General features: G+C 47.0%; 1 protein-coding gene across 1 annotated transcript in view; it reads left to right on the forward strand.

Moving 5' to 3' along the window:
* Positions 1-17937: 17937 nt before the first annotated feature.
* The window catches only part of CREB3L2 (cAMP responsive element binding protein 3 like 2), a 92086-nt gene continuing 91731 nt past the window's right edge, over positions 17938-18292 (forward strand). Inside the window, exon 1 of the mRNA XM_056847060.1 lies at positions 17938-18039. Coding sequence (XP_056703038.1) covers positions 17938-18039 — 102 coding nt within the window. The remainder of the gene's footprint in view (positions 18040-18292) is intronic.

An 18292-nucleotide genomic window follows, 5' to 3' on the forward strand; every position in this document is an offset into this window, starting at 1 on the left:
TGAATCACAATAAATATTGCATGAAAACAAGTATGATAATGAAGCTGGCTTTATTGAGTAACAGAACATATCCAAAAGCGAATTTTATATACAGTTATCCATATTATAATTCCAACATGAGCGCCTGCCCCCTTTGTCACCCAGAGGATATCAAGTCGATACTCTTAACCCTTTCCAGGTTCATTCAAACCTGTTTGAATCTACTGTTGCAACAGTTATCTGTGATCTTCTGTGGTAGTGTTCAGTTATCTACAGTTACCTGGAACACTTAAATTTTTCGCTGGAATAAACTAAATGGAATAAAATAAATGAGTTGCTTTACCATATGCAAAAAAAAAATGGAACACAGGTAGGATAATGCTGCAGCTGTCGTCTTGCTTGAGGGCTTCCTAGAGGCACCTGGTTGGCCACTGTGTGAACTGACTGCTGGACTTGATGGGCTTCGGTCTGATCCAGCAGGGCTTTTCTTATGTTGTTATGGAATAAAATTTCTTGAGTTGCTTTACCATATGAAAATACCTGTGTAATGTGACCCCATTTGGAAGCTGCAAGTATTCAAAGTTGTGAAGTTTTCATGTATATTTTTGCAAGAACGCCGGAGCAAAAATGTGGTTTCTTTCTTGGAGTCGCTCCTTCATGTTGATGCAATGGAACTGGTACGATTTGATTGGTCTGTTTGAAAAGTGTGCCAATTGGCAGGGCTGGAGCCACACTGGATAACAGCCTGGTATGGCATCATCTGTACTTCCCTGTATCCCCACTTCTGCATTCAGGACCCACCACTAGAAAAAGTTCAGGCTCTTCACCTTGAAGAGTGCTACTGCTGAAATAGAGTGCGTCTCTTCAAAGCTGCTGTTCATGGATCTTAAGATTGCCAACCTCCAGGGGGCGGCTGGAGATCTCCTGGAAACGGAGATCAGTTCACCTGGGGAAAATGACCACTGGCATTATACCACATTGATGCCCCTCCCCAAACTCCACTTCAGGCTCCACCCACAACATCTCCAGGTATTTCCCAACCCAGAGCTGGCAACCCTAACGAACCCGCTCGTCAGCTGCTTCTTTCCAGCATGGTATAGTGGTTAAGAGCGGTGGTTTGGAGTGGTGGAGTCTGATTTGATTCCCCACTCTTCCACATGAGCGGCGGAGGCTAATCTGGTGAACTGGATTTGTTTCCCTGCTCCTACACTCGAAGCCAGCTGGATGTCCTTGGGCTAGTCACAGCTCTCTCAGCCTCACCTACCTTGTGGGGAGGGGGAAGGGAAGGTGATTGTAAGCCGGCTTGAGTCTCCCTTAAGTGGTAGAGAAAGTCAGCATATAAAAACCAACTCTTCTTCATCCCAACATGACTTCCTGTGGTTGATTTCATACAGGGACAGTTTCATTGTGCTCTCGTTGCTAATGCAACAGACCCCCCCCCACACACACACACACAGGGCAATTCCCTGTTCTTTCCCCTTGGACTCACCATGCTCTCTGGCCTAGCTTGCAGGGAGCTTTTTGCTGGTGGGGGTTTCCTTAAAGGGGAAATGAATTCCACACTTTCCCCAAACCTGTTTTCGGCATGTTCTTTCAGGAAAGGCTTGGGAAGTGGAACTGGGGGAAACCCAGAAGGTTGGCGGATGCAGAACACTGTGCAGAAGCCAAAATAAAATCTGCAGCAGTGGAGGGCGGGGGGAGGCAGACCAAAACCTCTGTGTGGAAGCAACTGGTATTAGGCGCAGGCCCAGGTTTGATGAGAAGCCACAAAGGCAGCCCTCTCTTTGCCTGCTGCCCTCCCTAAGCTTCTGCTATGTAGCCTTTTAAGTTCCCAGCAGAAACACATGCTTACCTAATCCCATCCTGAATATAAAACATTACATAATACATTATTTTAGAAACACTCAGTCCATTGCCTGATCTTGGCCTGCTTTTCGACGCTTCCCAAGCCGTGTAGCCTGCGTGGTGTGGTGGTGAAGAGCAGTAGTTTGCAGTGGTGGCCTCTGATCTGGAGAACCGGGTTAGATTCCCCACTCCTCCACATGAGCGGCGGAGGCTAATCTGGTGAACTAGATTCATTTCCCCACTCCTACACACAAAGCCAGCTGGGTGACCTTGGGTAAGTTACAGCTCTCTTAGAGCTCTCTCAGCCCCACCTACCTCACAGGGTGTCTGTTGTGGGGAGGGGAAGGGAAGGTGATTGTAAGCCGGTTTGATACTTCCTTAAGTGGTAGAGAAAGTCAGCATATAAAAACCAACTCTTCTTCTTAAATCCTATCCTACTAGACTACTGCTAGATCAAAACTGAAAAGTAGACCAGGACTGCAGCCACACGTCACTGTATACTTCTCTGCAACACTCATTTGCAACTGGATTTTCCTGTGTGGACAAGCCAAGCCAATTGCAAATTATTGCTACGGTGTCATGACAGCACAATATCAAGTGATGTATGGATGCAGTCCGTATGCTTTGCAAGCATGTTGTTTCCATAAACCCTCCCATGGTGGCCTTGTTTCATAATCCTGGCAGTGATCACACTCTTCCCTTTCCGCCCTCCAAGTACCGTTCTCTCTCTTAGCGTTCCTTGATGGACACAGGACCGGAATGAGGACAGGATGCCCTCGTTCTGACTTGGCAGTGCTGCATTGTCACGAAGCTTTCCTAATGGTATATGAAGTCAACTTGGAGCAAGGCCGTTGCTTCTTCCTGCTCTCACTCTAGTGTATTATGGAAAATAAAGAGGATTTGGGGCTGGCTGCTCTTAGGACCATGAATGGATAAGAGAGGATAGAGAGAAGTGAGCAAAGGGAATTTCCAGGAAGCCTCTTGTCTTCTCCAAACCACCCTTGCAAGTCCAAATTTGCTGTAGACTCTTCAGCGAAGCCCTGCCTCTAATTAAAGGAGACTTGGCTAGCAGGGACCTCTGTTTGGGACCTTGCAGGGATGTATTAAGAACATAAGAAAGGCCCTGCTGGATCAGACCAAGGTCCATCAAGTCCAGCAGTCTGTTCACACAGTGGCCAACCAGGGGCCTCTAAGAAGCCCACAAACAAGACGACTGCAGCAGAATTAGATGGACACAGGGACTGATTCAGTAGAAGGCAGCCTTCTACATGCCGCCGAAGCGCCTCTTAGGTCCACATTAAGATTGTCGATTCGGTTCCATCCAAACTGAAAAACAGCCGAATTTGCCCCGATTCGGCGGTTTCTAGTTCAGACAGAACTGAAGTCAAAAAAGGAGGGGAAACAACGAGCCGAACTCAGTGAGTTTGGGCGGGCACCGGATAAATTCGTACAAATTCGGCGCCCCCGAATCAGCATTCTCCTGCGGCCAATCGGTGGCCAAGCTGGATTTTCTTCTGGCCAATCAGTCGCGGGTGAGTGCGTGAGCCAGGCCGCTGTGCAGCCCGGGGAGAGAAAGAGAGAGTGTCTGTGTGTGTGAGAGAGAGATCCCCGTGGGGTGTGCGTGTGCATGGTCCCGGGTTGCTGCGCAGCCGGGGGGGGGGAGAGTGTGTCTGTGTGTGTGTGAGAGAGAGATCCCTGTGGATGGGGGGCGTGTGCACGGTCCTGGGTTGCTGTGTGGCCCAGGGGGGGGGGGAGAGAGAGAGAGGCCATTTATGCATGGGAGGTTTTGCCTTGGATTTGCCGCTCTCTGGATGCATATTTTCCCCATCCAAATTCTCAAAGCTCAACAGTAAGCTCCCATGCAGAGTTTTGAGAATCTGGACGGGGAAAATGTGCATCTAGAGAGCGGCAAATTCAAGGCAAAACGTCCCGTGCATAAATGGCCAGAGAGTCTGTGTGTGTGAGTCTGTATTCCTTCCATTGCTGCTGCTCCTGTGCTGATCGTGAGAGATCCTGAGTTGAGCTGACCTGCTGCTGCTTGCTGGAATCAGACTGGATTACTCCTCCTGACCCCTGTTTCTGCTGGAAGAGAAGACATCCACAGTTTGACCCCTTTGGGGGCTTTTCTCTATAACTTTTTTCCTGTGTGTGTGTATGTGGGGGGGGAGCCAAAGGGGGGCTGTTCTGCTGGGGGGGTTGATTGCCTCTGCGCTAGTGTTTTTTTTTTGCTGCTTTCACTGGTTGCCACCTTTGCCTGGAGGTCAGTGTGGGTAGGTGGGTCTCTCTGGCTGCCCTGTTGTTCTCCTTCATTTGGAGTTTGCGTCTTCTTGTCGCGGGGGGGGGCTGTTCTGCTAGGGGGGGTTGATTGTCTCTGTGGGCCGTGTCCATAGAATCTGAGCTGTTGCCTTCTTTTATGCGATGGGGGGAGGGAATGGCGTGAAGGAGGCGTGCATGTGTGTATGCTCCAGTGGTGTTGTGTGCCGTACAATGCAGCATCCTGCTTATTCCCCCCCTCCCCGGCCCCCCACGGATGTCCCTGCTCAGGATTTCTTTTTCCCCCTGACAGTGACAGCTCAGCCATGTTATCTCATCTGTCAACTCCCCCCACCCTGGTCTTTGTTGTTTTTGGGTGCCCCTGGGGCTGAGGAAGCGGTGACAGGAGGAAGTGAAATGTAGAGGAAAGGGCGGGCAGTCCTGATCCTCCAGCCTGCTTACTCGGAAGCAAGAGCCGCGGTGGGGCTTTGCTCCCAAGGTAAAGCGGAGAGAATTGTAAACAACGCCGCCTTTTATCAGTCCGCAACACTGGGAGGTTTTGCCTTGGATTTGCTGCTCTCTAGATGCACATTTTCCCCATCCAAATTCTCAAATCTCAACAATAAGCCCCCCTGCAGAGTTTTGAGAATTTGTCTGGGGGAAATGTGCATCTAGAAAGTGGAAAATTCAAAGCAAAACTTCCCGTGCATAAATAGCCAACAGGAAACAATGGGAGGTTTTGCCTTGGATTTGCCGCTCTCTAGATGCACATTTCCCCCATCCAAATTTCCAAATCTCAACAATAAGCCCCCTGCAGAGTTTTGAGAATTCAGATGGGGGAAATGTGCATCTAGAGAGCAGCAAATCCAAAGCAAAACCTCCCATGCATAAATAGCCAACGAGAAACAATGGGAGGTTTTGCCTTGGATTTGCCGCTCTCTAGATGCACATTAAGGATTGCCTGTTCCCATTCATTCCAATGGCCGGATGGGGGGACCCCTTCCAGACCCCATTTCTCGGGTCCCCCTGACCCAATCTTCACCAAACATTGGGGTTCTTGCAAGTAGGGTCCCTCCAAGCTACCCTGAAAGTTTGGGACCTCTACCTCCAAAAATGCCCTCCCGGAGCCGTGGAAAGCAGCAAATATGCTTTAAATGGCTTTATTCTGCCGAATTTATTCGGGAACGCCGAATTTCATGCCAAATTCCATGGATCCAAATAGGGGGAGTTCAGACTTCGGCAGTTCCTAAATAAAAACGGGCCGAATTTTGCCGAATCCGAATTTTTTTCCAACAGCCCTATTCCACATCCCAGCTTTTTATACAGCCCAGTCCAAACCTATCATGTTCTTGAAATAGGTGCTGTTACCAGAAATCCTTTTATCTAGAGATGTCCAGATTTAACGTAGGAGCTTCTGTTTTCAAAGCACGTATCGTACCACTGAGCCCACCCTCACTGGGAGATTTTGCCCAGAGATTGCAGCCTGTCGTTGTGCAACCCGCAGTCTTCCAGAAACAACTGCAATTTTCTGGACCTCCCTCTCCCCATGTTCCGATCATTTCTATGTCCAGTCATAGAATCATAGAGCTGGAAGGGACCACCAGAGTCATCTAGTCCAACCCCCTGCACAATGCAGGAAATTCACAACTACCCCCGCACACCCCCAGTGACCCATGCTCCATGCCCAGAAGATGGCCAAGGTGCCCTTCCTCTCATGATGTGCCTAAGGTCATAGAATCAGCATTGCTGGCAAGTAGGAGTCCTTCCACCTTTTCTGCAGGGACCTCTTCCCTGTCCTCAAGCCCTACCAACAGAAGGACAGCTGCTGCAGCAGCAAACAATATGAACTTTACACGCTGCTGATAAGACACAGTACAGCAACACGAAGGGATGTGTAGTTGACTGTAGAGTTGTGGCCTGCTGACTGAGACAGCATGACTCAAAACGAACTCTCGCCATGGGTTGCAAACCCATCATGGGGAAGGCCCGTTGTTTTGCTCCTTTTAAAGTTTGGCTTTGAAGAGAGCCAGCATGGTGTAGTGGTTAAGAGCGGTGGTTTGGAGTGGTGGACTCTGTGCTGAAGCAGTGTTCTTTTAATCTGTGCAGTCAATCAGATCCCCAGTACTAACTGGAAGCCCTGCTGGGCAGTAGCCCCACCTGGCCACACCCTTTCTAAAAAGAGGTTGACAGGCACCACGGCGGCCATGGGCTCCATGTCAGAGACACACTGCCAGTCTGAGCAGAAAATACTGACTTTGGACCAAGGGTCTGATTCAGTATAGGGCAGCTTCGTGTGCACATTGGGAAAGATTTGTTCTAGGGAAGAACACTTGGCTGTGCCATCCCAACCAGGGTTTGAAACGATACAGTCCAGCAAAAGCTCTTACCTTGTGAGCGCTCTGATGATTAATCCAGAAAATGTGAGACTCCTGTGGAAAGGACAAGTGCTTCCTGGACTGAGCTGTGCCTAGTTTGCATTCTCGATCCATCTATCAGAGAGAATACAGGACGAGTGGCGAGATGCAGGCGAAGTCTAGTTAATCTGTCATCTTTGACGCGTGTGCAGAATGCGTTTAGAAGTGTCCATCTGACGTTTCGGTCTTTTTATATCTTCCATATCCTGTAGGACACTGGGTGATAATTTGTTAAAGAGATGCTTCTGTCTGACCATTTATGGTTGAAACTGAAAGCAGTTAATGATACTGATATTAAACTCTAGGGTGGTGCCCAGGATTGAAATGATAGAGCCCCCGGCTGCCATATGTTCAGCAATAGTTGGAATGAATAAGCCTTTGTGTTTCTGATCTCCCTGACAGGAAGCCAAGGCAGCTTTCCTACGTACAGAAGTACGAAAAAGTAAACAATTGCCTGTTGGATCTTACGCTTCGTTTACAGTTCACACCTGAATTCAAGGTGTTTTTTTGCTTTTTTTAAATTCTCACCTTCCTTCAAGGAGCTCAGAGTGACTTTAGCTTGATAGAAGAAGAGGCAGAGGAGTTGGAGGAGTTGGTTTTTATATGCCAACTTTCTCTACCACTTAAGGGAGACTCAAACTGGCTTGCTATAGCCTTCCCTCCCCCTCCCCACAACAGACACCCTGTGAGGTATGTGGGGCTGAGAGAGCTCTAAGAGAGCTGTGTCTAGCCCAAGGTCACCCAGCCGGCTTCATGTGGAGGAGTGGGGAATCAAACCAGTTCTCCAGATCAGACTCCACCCCTCCAAACCACCCCTCTTAATCTCTACACCACGCTGACTCTCAAATGTATTGCACAAAAAGAGAACCCTCTAAAAGGGGAACTTTAGAATTCTGCTTTAGTCTGAGTACAAGGACTGCCGCTGCTGGAGAAGTCTGGCTAAGAGAACTGGGGCATTTTAGGAGCAATAGGTGTACAGGAATCCCCCCCCCCCAAATTCTCAACAAAACTTTGTGCCTCTTCGTTAAGCAAGGGCTACAATCCCGGGGCCAAGTCCATACACCTCAGGCCATCTGTATCAAGGGGAGTGTGCTGAGATCACTGAGTGCAAGATTGCTCCATAAGTCACTACCCAACAAGGAAGCTTCAGTCCGATAAGACGAGAAAATCAGCAGGTACATGTGATCTCCCCCCATTGTTTTTTTATTGCTGTGCTGTTCCAGTTCAGTTGCAAGCAAGCACAGAGTCACCGATGTTGATCTCCGTTAAGAGAGTTCCCCCCCCCTGCTGTTATCTTTCAGAAAAGGGAATTCAAAAGTCAAAGTCTATGGCATCTATGACATAATGTTGACTGGGAAGTTATGTGGAAGCTGCAACATACAAATGCTTTTTTGTACAGGTCTCTCTATTTTCAGCTGGGTGAAATGACAGCAGCCAACTGTCTGAGGGTTCAAACCTTAGTCATCTTGAAAGAATGTTCTTAAGGGTAAAGGTGGCCATGGGACTGGAAACACTTATCAATTCGTTAAAATTGCTCTATATCTCTGATTTTACAGATGTTCTACACTACCAGCATGGTGTAGTGGCTAAGAGCAGTGGTTTAGAGCGGTGGACTCTGATCTGGAGACTCTAATCTTGATTCCCCACTCCTCCTCATGAGTGGCAGACGCTAATCTGGTGAACTGGATTGGTTTCCCCACTCCTACACACGAAGCCAGCTGGGTGACCTTGGGCTAGTCACAGTTCTATTAAGAGCTCTCTCAGCCCCACCTACCTCACAGGGTGTCTGTTGTGGGCATGGGAAGGGAAGGTGATTGTCAGCCGGTTTGATTCTGCCTTAAGTGGTAGAAAAACCAATTCTTCTCCTTCTTCTCCTTCTCTTTTATTTTTCCCTGCAAGGAAAGCATTTCCATATAGCAAGAAAAGTGAGGTCTGTTCAGAGTATGCACAATTGGCTGCAGCTTTTTAGCAAAACAGCAGCCTGAATAGCCCTGATTCGCCCGAACTCATCAGAGCTTGTAGGCTAAGCGGGGTCGCAAATAGTCAGTACTTGGATGGGAGACCAGCGGGGAGGGTGACAGAAGAGCCAGCATGGCATAGACGATAAGAGTTGCAGGCTCTAACCTGAAGAACCGGGTTCAATTCCCCACTCCTCCACATGAAGCCTGCTGGATGACCTCAGGCTAGTTCTCTCCGAACTCTCTCAGCCCCACCTACTTCACAAGGTGTCTGTTGTGGGGAGAAGAAGGGAAGGCAATTGTGAGCCAGCTTGAGACTCCCTCAAGGTAGAGAACATCAGGGTATAAAAACCAACTCTTCTTGCCTTGATTTGGACTTTTTAGATGTTTTAATAATGGGCTTCTTACTGTTTCCACAATCAAGATTCAGGGGTCCTCGTCCAGAAATGTTATCCTGAGATTATTTCCCCTTCTAAGTAGAAACGAGGAATTCTTGGTTTCATGCTTTCCTGACTATCTTGGGGACGTTCACAGGTCACTGAATTCTACCCTCTTTGAGAACAACACGGCAGTTGCTTTCTGTATAAACAGCATGACCGCTTATCTGCAGATCTTATCAAGGATTGTCAGGTCACCCCTTCAGTATATTAATGATTGGAATGCATTCAGGAATGGTAACTGCCAGAGGGATAGCCATGTAGGTCTGTAACACCAAAAACAACTGAATCTTGAGGTACAATAAGCCTGCTAGCCCTTAATGTGTGACAAGATTTTATTGTTGCTCAGATGTGGTTACATCCTGGATAAATTCTAGTGCAGGTACTGTGGGGTTTAGAAACTCTCCACCTGCCCTCTGTTAGTCCTTTCAACTCCTACAGTGCATCTCTGTAACTTAAAATGGGAACGCGGTTTGAATAAGCAAGTGAATATCCTTTGAATATTCTTTCTCTTGTTGTTAATCCTTTGCTTTGGAAAGGATATTTTCATCAACCTGACAATACATGTACTCATGAAGCTGCCTTATATTGAACCAGACCCTTGGTCCATCAAAGTCAGTATTGTCTACTCAGACTGGCAGCGACTCTACAGGGTCTCAGGCTGAGATCTTTCACATCACCTACTTGCCTAGGCCCTTTAACTGGAGATGCCAGGGATTGAACCTGGGACCTTCTATATGCCAAGCAGATGCTCTACCACTGAGCCACAGCCGCTCCCATGTGATTTGAAAATAAAACAACCTACTCACTAAGAGAACTGAGGGAGGAGGTGAGCAATAGCATAGGGAGAGTGCAGAAGATGAAAATAAAGATGATTCATTTCACTGTAATTCCCTCTAGTACTTTACAGAGCAAAATGGGTGTTTTTGAGTATCTGTAACGGCCATAATGGTTACAACCAGGGATGCTAAAAGGCCTTCAGTTCAGATCATAACTTCTTTGCAAAGTGCGAATGGTACACTCCAGCCTCAAAAAGAATGCTTGATTGTTCTCCATTAGGGTTGCCAACGCTGGGTTGAGAAATTCCTGGGGATGCGGGGGTGGAATGTGGAGAGGAGAGGGAACGCAACGGGGATGTGATGCCAGTCCACCCGTCAAAGCAGCCCTTTCTTCTCGGGGAAACTGATCTCTGTCGTCTGGAGATCGGCTGTAAATCTGGGAGCTCCCCAGGCCCCCCACATGGAGGGAGGCAACCCTGTTCTCGAACCAGTTTCAAACCCTCGGAAGCATTCTGCATAGGTGCATTCCCAAACTGCTTTTCCTATCTGCCACCCACCATCTTTGTTATATGTTTTAAAAACTCATGAAACCAAGAGGTGCTCGTTTGCATTCAGTGGATATGCACATTCTTCCACTACTGCCTGGGAGCTGTTATTTAGTCAGTACTGAACATGTACCGGTACTGGCACATGTTCATGCCACCAACTGAAGATGCACAGCACATATGCTCCGTGTGTTTGACTTTAACTGATGCATATCTGCCCATGATGACTCTGGGCATACATCGCCCAACCAAGCTTATTTGTCAGCCTCCAGGAGAGCCATGGCAACCTTTTCCTTTTAAGCAAGTCTTTAAGGGGCTAGGAGCTGCCAAATTAAATTCAGATTATATTCTGTACTTTTTCATTCTTAGACTTTACAAGTAGGGGCCAGTATGCCTCCCTATCTGCGGATTTAGCTGTCTTCAGGCAGGGGGGCCACTTCAGAAATTAGATATATAGATATCTCAATTATATGGTTTATGTTGTGATCTCATTGAGGCCTTTAGTTGAATTAAATATATAGTTTTATTTTAATTTAACAGACTGCCCACTATATCTGTCCAGGTCTTTCAGCACAGCAAACAAACAAACAAACATGTTTTTTAATGTTTGTATCATAAGGCTAAGGAGCCCCGTGGGGCAGAGTGGTAAGCTGCTGTACTGCAGTCCAAGCTCTGCTCACGACCTGAGTTTGATCCCGACGGAAGTCGGTTTCAGATAGCTGGCTCAAGGTTGACTCAGCCTTCCATCCTTCCAAGGTCGGTCAAATGAGTACCCAGCTTGCTGGGGGTAAAGTGTAAATTACTGGGGAAGACACTGGCAAACCACCCCGTAAAACATAGTCTGCCTAGTAAACGTCGGGATGTAACATCACCCCATGGGTCAGGAATGACCCAGTGCTTGCACTGGGGACTACCTTTACCTTTATCATAAGGCTAAAAATGGAAGCCACTTTACAAGAGGTACATGCAGTTTGATCCGTTTTTTCCTAAACTTGAACTGTGATGACCTATTTGTCCCCACACTGTTTTTTCTCTAGAACTTTCATATTGCACAGAACCCGCTGCTTAGGTTCTGCATCCTGATAGTTTCTGTAGGAAATTTTGGTGAGTTTCACCTTTGATGGAAGTAGATATGAACACAATAATATGAAGGTCATAATGATCTTCATAATGGCACGCAGTGCATTGTTGTGGCTGATCTGTATTGTTCACAAGAATGAATATTGCAGTTCAGGGCAAAGACCAGCTGACACCTGCTACTTCCTTCTCTTAAAAGAAAGGTGCAGTTTCTAAATTCTCATAAGCTCCAGCGGACGATGAAAAAAGAAAGCAAGGCATAATCACTTTTGCCCCAAAAGATCTTTTTATTTGCACGGCGATGTCTAGGTCATTGAAGAATGGCAAGCAATTGAAGCACTACAAGAATTGCCAACAGTAGAGTGTGTTTCACAAACTTTTTTGGGTATTGAGAAAGAGCTGGGTGACTTCAAGCCAAGTGGAGGTCGTGGCCCCGGTCCAAAAACACCTCTACATTTCCCAGTATGAACTATGGGGCAACCATCACCTCTTGCCTTTCTGCTTGACTGCAATGGGTAAAAGCAAACAGCAGGAATTGTGCCTGGGGTAATCTTTGTTCATGAAGACTTTGGAGAGCTGTGTTCTCAAATATACTGTATGGAACCCTTCATAACTGGATCATGGGGGAGGGATAGGAAATAGCTAGTAACAACGGGTGTTTTTTTAAGCTCCATATTTCTGCTTTTTTGGTTTCACATTTTGGGGACTTGATTCACACAGAGACTGGGGGCTGCATTTTGGCAAAACGGCATGGAGCTTTTCCTCACTCACAGCTCTTTTGTTCATATGCCTGTTTACCAGCAGGAAGGTTTTTTGGTTTTTAGAATGTGTATCCTACAAAGAGCAGCAGTTTAAGACCTGCCACTGGTATAAATTGTGGCCAAGAACTAGTAAGGTTTAATTCGTAGTTCAGACCAGATTCGCACATGGTGGAGAGTGAGATCAGTAGGGTTGCCATCCCTGGGTTGGGAGATTCCCGGAGATTTGGATTTAAAGCCTGGAGAGGATGGGGATTGTGGGGGGAAGGACCTCCGTGGGGTATATTGCCATAGAATCCGCTTTCCAACAGCCATTTTCTCCAGGGGAACTGATCTACGTAGTCTGCAGATCAGCTGTAATTGTGGGATATCTCCAGGCCCCATCTAGGGGTTGGCAGCTGTAGCCAAAAAGCAGCGGTGGCAGAATGGATCACAGCACTTCAGAATGCTCATGGATTATCACAGAAGATAGCATTTGGGAATGTTCCCTCATGTTAAAAACTCCCTGCAAACAGAAACTGGGAAACAGCAAGGCGAGAGAGAAGTCAGATCTTCTCTACTTGTGTTGGTTTTCGAGTTGCAAGCCGTGACTTGAGAAATCGCAGCATGGTTGTTTTTGGGTTTACAGCAGAGGGTGTTACATCTGGAGTTCCGTGGTCCCAAGAGCACCTGTTTGTGGAAGGGATAAACTGACTGTTCTTCTGTAGAAGCCACACAGCCTATGTCTGTGCTGCCATTCTTGATTGTGGAAAGTGAACAGATTATATTTTGTTTTTTTAATTAAACTAATATGCACTGTTAAAATATAGAGTGCATCTATGACAGGGGTCTCTGCAGTCCTTTTTCAGATGTTACAGTTGTAGATTCCAGGAGCTGACCAACGGCAAATAGCTCTCCCAATACACGTGATCACCATGTTGACTGAACAGGGACAACACACATATGTGCCATGCGTTGAATATGTGCACACTGACCACTGGATTTTTCAGGTTTCACAGGCACATGTACCAAGGCTGCATGCTCATGGTAAATATGAGCATTGCCCCTGCTCTCACACCATGGTGACCATGTGTATCAGGAGGTAGTGTGGATTCCTGACACACGCAGTTGGTAGAAGAAGAAGAGTTAGTTTTTATATATGCCGACTTTCTCTACCACTTAAGGAAGAATCAAACCTTCCTTTCCCCTCCCTTCAACAGACACCGTGTGAACTAGGTGGGGCTGAGAGAGCTCTAAAAGAGCTGTGACTAGTCCAAGGTCACCTAGCTGGCTTCATGTGGAGGAGTGGGGAAACCAGCTCGGTTCACCAGATTAGCGTTTGCCACTCATGTAGAGGTGTGGGGAATCAAACCCGGTTCTCCAGATTAGAGTCCACCGCCCCCAAACCACCGCTCTTAACCACTACACCACGCTGGCTCTCTGATAGGTTCCCAGTATGTGCAATTGTAGTATCTGAATTGGGCTAGTATAAAGATAATTGTAAAAATTTATTGCATTTGCACTCTGCCTTTTTTCCATCTTGGAATTGATGAAGGTATACATAGGGCTCTAAGGTCACCCATCCAAACAAGTAGATTAGAGTCCAGAAGCATCTTAGAGACAACAAGATTTTTGGGGTATAAGCTTTTATGAGTCAAAGCTTTGACTCTCAAAAACATATACCCTGAAATTTTTGTTAGTCTTTAAGCTGCTGCTGGACTCGAATCTAGTTGTTCCTCTGCAGACCAACAGAGCTGCCCTCTGAAACCATCAAGACAAGGTTGCTGCCTGTACTTTTCAACCATACTCTGAAATGGTTTTAGAAATATTTTTACTTGCATGGTTGGAAAAGTTCTGAGTAAATTATTATCTGAACCCAATTTCCTGGAAGCAATTTTACTGTGGAAGCAAAGAAGAACCTTTTCAGATGTACACTTCTTGAAGTAGATAGTAGCCTGGGAAGATAAGAGCATATTCCCAAATTGATGCCGAGGAGATGACCTCTTCTCTGATCTTGGGCAAAGCTTTGTGAACTCTGAGTCCCCTTTATGTTCATTAAACATTTCCAGACGCACAGAGAGATGCCGCATTTTCAATTGAAGGGGATTTTATTTGTGCTGTAGGATTTCAAAGCAAACACTGCTTACATTTCCAGCAGTGTTTAAAGCTCTCTTCTTTCGGCTGCAGCATTTTGTGACTTGCTCCACAGGATTTGTCAGACAGCAAGTCATTTGAAAGGGATTTTATTTCAGTCACTAGTCCAATTGGAAAGGATGTGATTTTATTTTTTTTCCCCAAAGAAAGGACCCTCAAAGGCACTGGAAAATGGAGGGATTCATGCAGCCAGAGCCAATGCACATTTGCTCAGAAGTAAATGAGTGGGCCTTAGTTCCTAATACGTATGCAATAGATTGAATTGCTGGCTTAGAGAATGTTCCACAGATACTCTGCTCTCCAACAGTTCACAAATGAAAACAGAGACATGCTTCAAACACCCCACTTCTTATGCCAAGGATGACTGCCCCCCAGCCTTCCCCCTCCACCTTTACACACGGTGGAGCTTTACACATGGTGGAGAGCCAGCGTGGTGTAGTGGTTCAGAGCGGTGGTTTGGAGCGGTGGAGTCTGATCTGGAGAACTGGGTTTGATTCCTCACTCCTCCACATGAGCGGCGGAGGCTAATCTGGTGAACTGATTTGTTTCCCCACTCCTACACACAAAGCCATCTGGGTTACCATGGGCTAGTCACACTCTCTCAGCCTTACCTACCTCACAGGGTGTCTGTTGTGGGGAGGGGAAGGGAAGGTGATTGTAAGCTGGTTGGAGTCTTCCTTAAGAGGTAGAGAAAGTCGGCATATAAAAACCAACTCTTCTTCTTTTCTCTATTCATTTACCCCACAATCATTTGTCTTCCACCAGTTAAGGGATAGGGGGGCATTGTTTGTTTCTGTTAAAGACTGACTACAGATGGAACATTTTTTGCCATGTACTTGGAACAGAATTCTTACGACAGATCAGATTTCACCCTATCTCTGAGATGTAGATTAGTAGGCTTCACACTCCCAGCTGTCCTGCAGTTTCAGGACCAACCAGAAAGGACGTTGCGGTCTTCTTTTCTTTTTAAAGATAATTGTAAGCCGTCTCGAAAGATTGCTGCAAGGCAGGACTGCCTGGTTTTAAATAAATAATCAAAAGGACAGGGCATCCAAGTCCCTAGGTGCTAACCAGTGTGCTACGCTGCCTCTCAGTCTTGGGCAAATGACGTAAGATTGGTTCTGCAGCCTCTATCGGAGAAACAGATCCTTCTTCCTCATCAGTTTATGGCGGTTTTGCTTGCTAAAGCAAGGCAGACTTTGGTCTCACTTCCCCACTGAATCCACCTGGAATGAGAATTGGACACCGAAAGTCGGAAGTTGCAGGGAAGGGAACATAAGAAAAGCCCTGCTGGATCAGACCAAGGCCCGTCAGGTCCAGCAGTCTGTTCACACAGTGGCCAACCAGGTGCCTCTAGGAAGCCCACAAACAAGACAACTGCAGCAGCACCATCCTGCCTGTGTTCCACAGCACCTAAGATAATAGGCATGCTCCTCTGATCCTGGAGAGAATACATATGCATCATGACTGGTATCCATTTTTTGCTAGTAGCCATGAATACTCCTCTCCTCCATGAATGTGTCCACTCCCTTTCTTAAAGACCTTCCAAGTTGGCAGCCATCACTCATCCTGGAGCAGGGAGTTCCACAATTTAACTATGCATTATGTGAAGAAATATTTCCTTTTATCTGTTTGGAATCTCTCACCCTCCAGCTTCAGCAGTCGACCCCACGTTCTGGTATTATGAGAGAGGGTGAAAAGCTTCTCCCTGTCCCCTCTCTCCATAATTATGCATAATTTTATAGACCTCTATCATGTCTCTCCTTAACCGCCTTATTTCCAAGCTAAACAGCCCTAAGGGCATAAGCACCCTAAGGGGATAAGCAAAACAAAACAGCCATTTGCTTGGACTAAGTCCCCTCTTTCTCTCTTTCATTGGCCATTTATGCATGGGTAGTTTTACCTTAGATTTGCTGCTCTTTAGATGCACTTTTTTCCAATCCGAATTTTCAAAACTCTGCATGGGCGATTATTTTTTTTAATTTTGAGAATTCGGATTGATATGCCCATATTATTGTATCAATTCCCAATGACAATAACACAGCAGGAGGTTGATAGTCCAAAGCAATTTGTTTATTAGGCCCAATATACACACCGGGTGAAAATTGCCCAAATGCGCAGGACAATTCACGCAAACATCAAAGGAGTGCAAGCACGGATATAATCTTTGGTAATGGGAGGTACAAAAGACGGAATACATGGCGTCGATACATAGAACCAATAATAGATATTTAAGGATTTGAATACCCTATTAGAGATTCGGAGGCGTTACATAGAAATGGTGATCTCATTCTCACTAATGAGCAGTGAAGACCCATATTCCCAGGTGCTTCTCTATTTGATCCTAAATTACTGCAGTTCTTCTTACCTTGGACCCTGGCAGCTTACCAAGACCACGGTTACACAGCCCGGATAACCTACAAGAACCAACTAACTAAGAGGGTTCCTAGCTGGTTCTCATCTCTGGAAAACCAGCTTATGCAAGCATACTAAGGCCATCTATAGATTCTAACTAAGGAGCAACAGTGGGCCTCTTATACTTGAGGCCTGTAACATACGCAAGTGCTTGGTGTAACTTTACTAGCCGCCTCTGATATACTGAGTGTGGCGTGTTCAGGAGTGCGGATATACTTTATTGAGTACCAAGAGTATATTTCAAATCAAAGAATACATTTCCAATACATTTCCCATAGCATATAACACTGCTTCCCAACCAGGGGTCCGTGAGAACTAAATTAAAGTCCGCAAAACAAAGTTATAAACCCATAATAAATTAATATTTTCAACTAAAAGTTCTCTATTATAAAATATATATTCAAATATTATTCTAAGTTTAATGTTTAACTAACAGTTATGATTAAAGTTTATTTTCAAATTCTCGGAATTTTTATTTTGAACCTTGGGGTCCCTGCACCGAACAAAAAAGTCCTAGTGGTCCCTGGTCAAAAAAAGGTTGGGAACCACTGGCATATAATGATTTCAGGCATTGCAGGATGGGGAAAATGTGTATCCAGAGAACGGCAAATCCAAAGTCAAACCCTCCCCTGCACAAGCGGCCCTGCTCTTCCCCAAACGTCTGTTTTGATTTTGCTCCTGGGGGAAGGAGGCGGGGCTTCGGCCACGGCTGTATTCTTGTCGCTAAGCCATTGGCCGCCGCGGGTGCCGCTCCCGTCCGGCCCGGCTCGCCGAACGCCGCTCGCCGAAGCCCATTGGCCGGAGGCGAAGCTCAGCGGGGAGAGAGAGGGGGGCTTCCCTGCGGGTGACGTCGCTGGGATTCCCCGCCTCCCTGCCACAGCTGGGGAGGCGTGGGAAGAGCCAGCGGAATGGGAAGGGGGGGGCGGTCAGTTGCTGGCTTTTGAGTGGACGGAAACCTCCTTGCAGTCCTTGGGTCGGAGGCGGAGGAGATCAACTTTGGGGGGCAGGGGAAATAGCGGCTGGTGCCAGTCTCCGCTTGGAAGGGCTGCGGGGCTTCGTCCTAGCAACTTCTCCGGGTCCGGTTGCACGTCTGAAAGCGCCCTGCAGGAGACTGGGGAACCCTGGCCTTGGGAGCGTCCAACTTTACGAACTTTTGTCTTATCCCCTTTTTTTTGGGGGGGGGGAGTAGTAAACGTGGAGAGAGTAAGGAACCAGGAGAGTAAAGAGCCGAGGGGGTTGCCTGATGGAATAGCCCTGTAGTTCCGTAGCCTGTGTCGAGGGTGCCCCCCCCCGGGTGTAGATTTCCTCCTCCCGGACCAGGGGTCCCCCTCCATGTCATTGGCCATGGAGACCCTGGAAGGTGTGGAGCAGAACCTTCTCCAGTGGGATCGGAAGCTGAGCGAGCTGTCGGAACCGGGGGAGTCCGATGCCCTGCTCTACAACACGGTGAGAAACCGCCCCATTGGGATCTGGGGTGGGGTGGGGGGTTTCTCTCTAATGGGGTGGGGTCCTCGGTACGCTGATCCCCTCTTGAGAAAAGAGGCAACGGTATTGCAATCTAAACTTGGAGAGGGGAGAGGGAGGCTTGGAGAAGGTACCGTGAAAATCATTTTTTTTAACGGGATCATTTAAAGGATACTCATTGATCTAATCCCTTATTCGTGCTTTGTATTAATTTTTATGTTGGGCATTGATTTTA

Source organism: Euleptes europaea, chromosome 3 (genome assembly GCF_029931775.1).
Source record: "Euleptes europaea isolate rEulEur1 chromosome 3, rEulEur1.hap1, whole genome shotgun sequence".
Lineage (NCBI taxonomy): Eukaryota > Metazoa > Chordata > Lepidosauria > Squamata > Sphaerodactylidae > Euleptes > Euleptes europaea.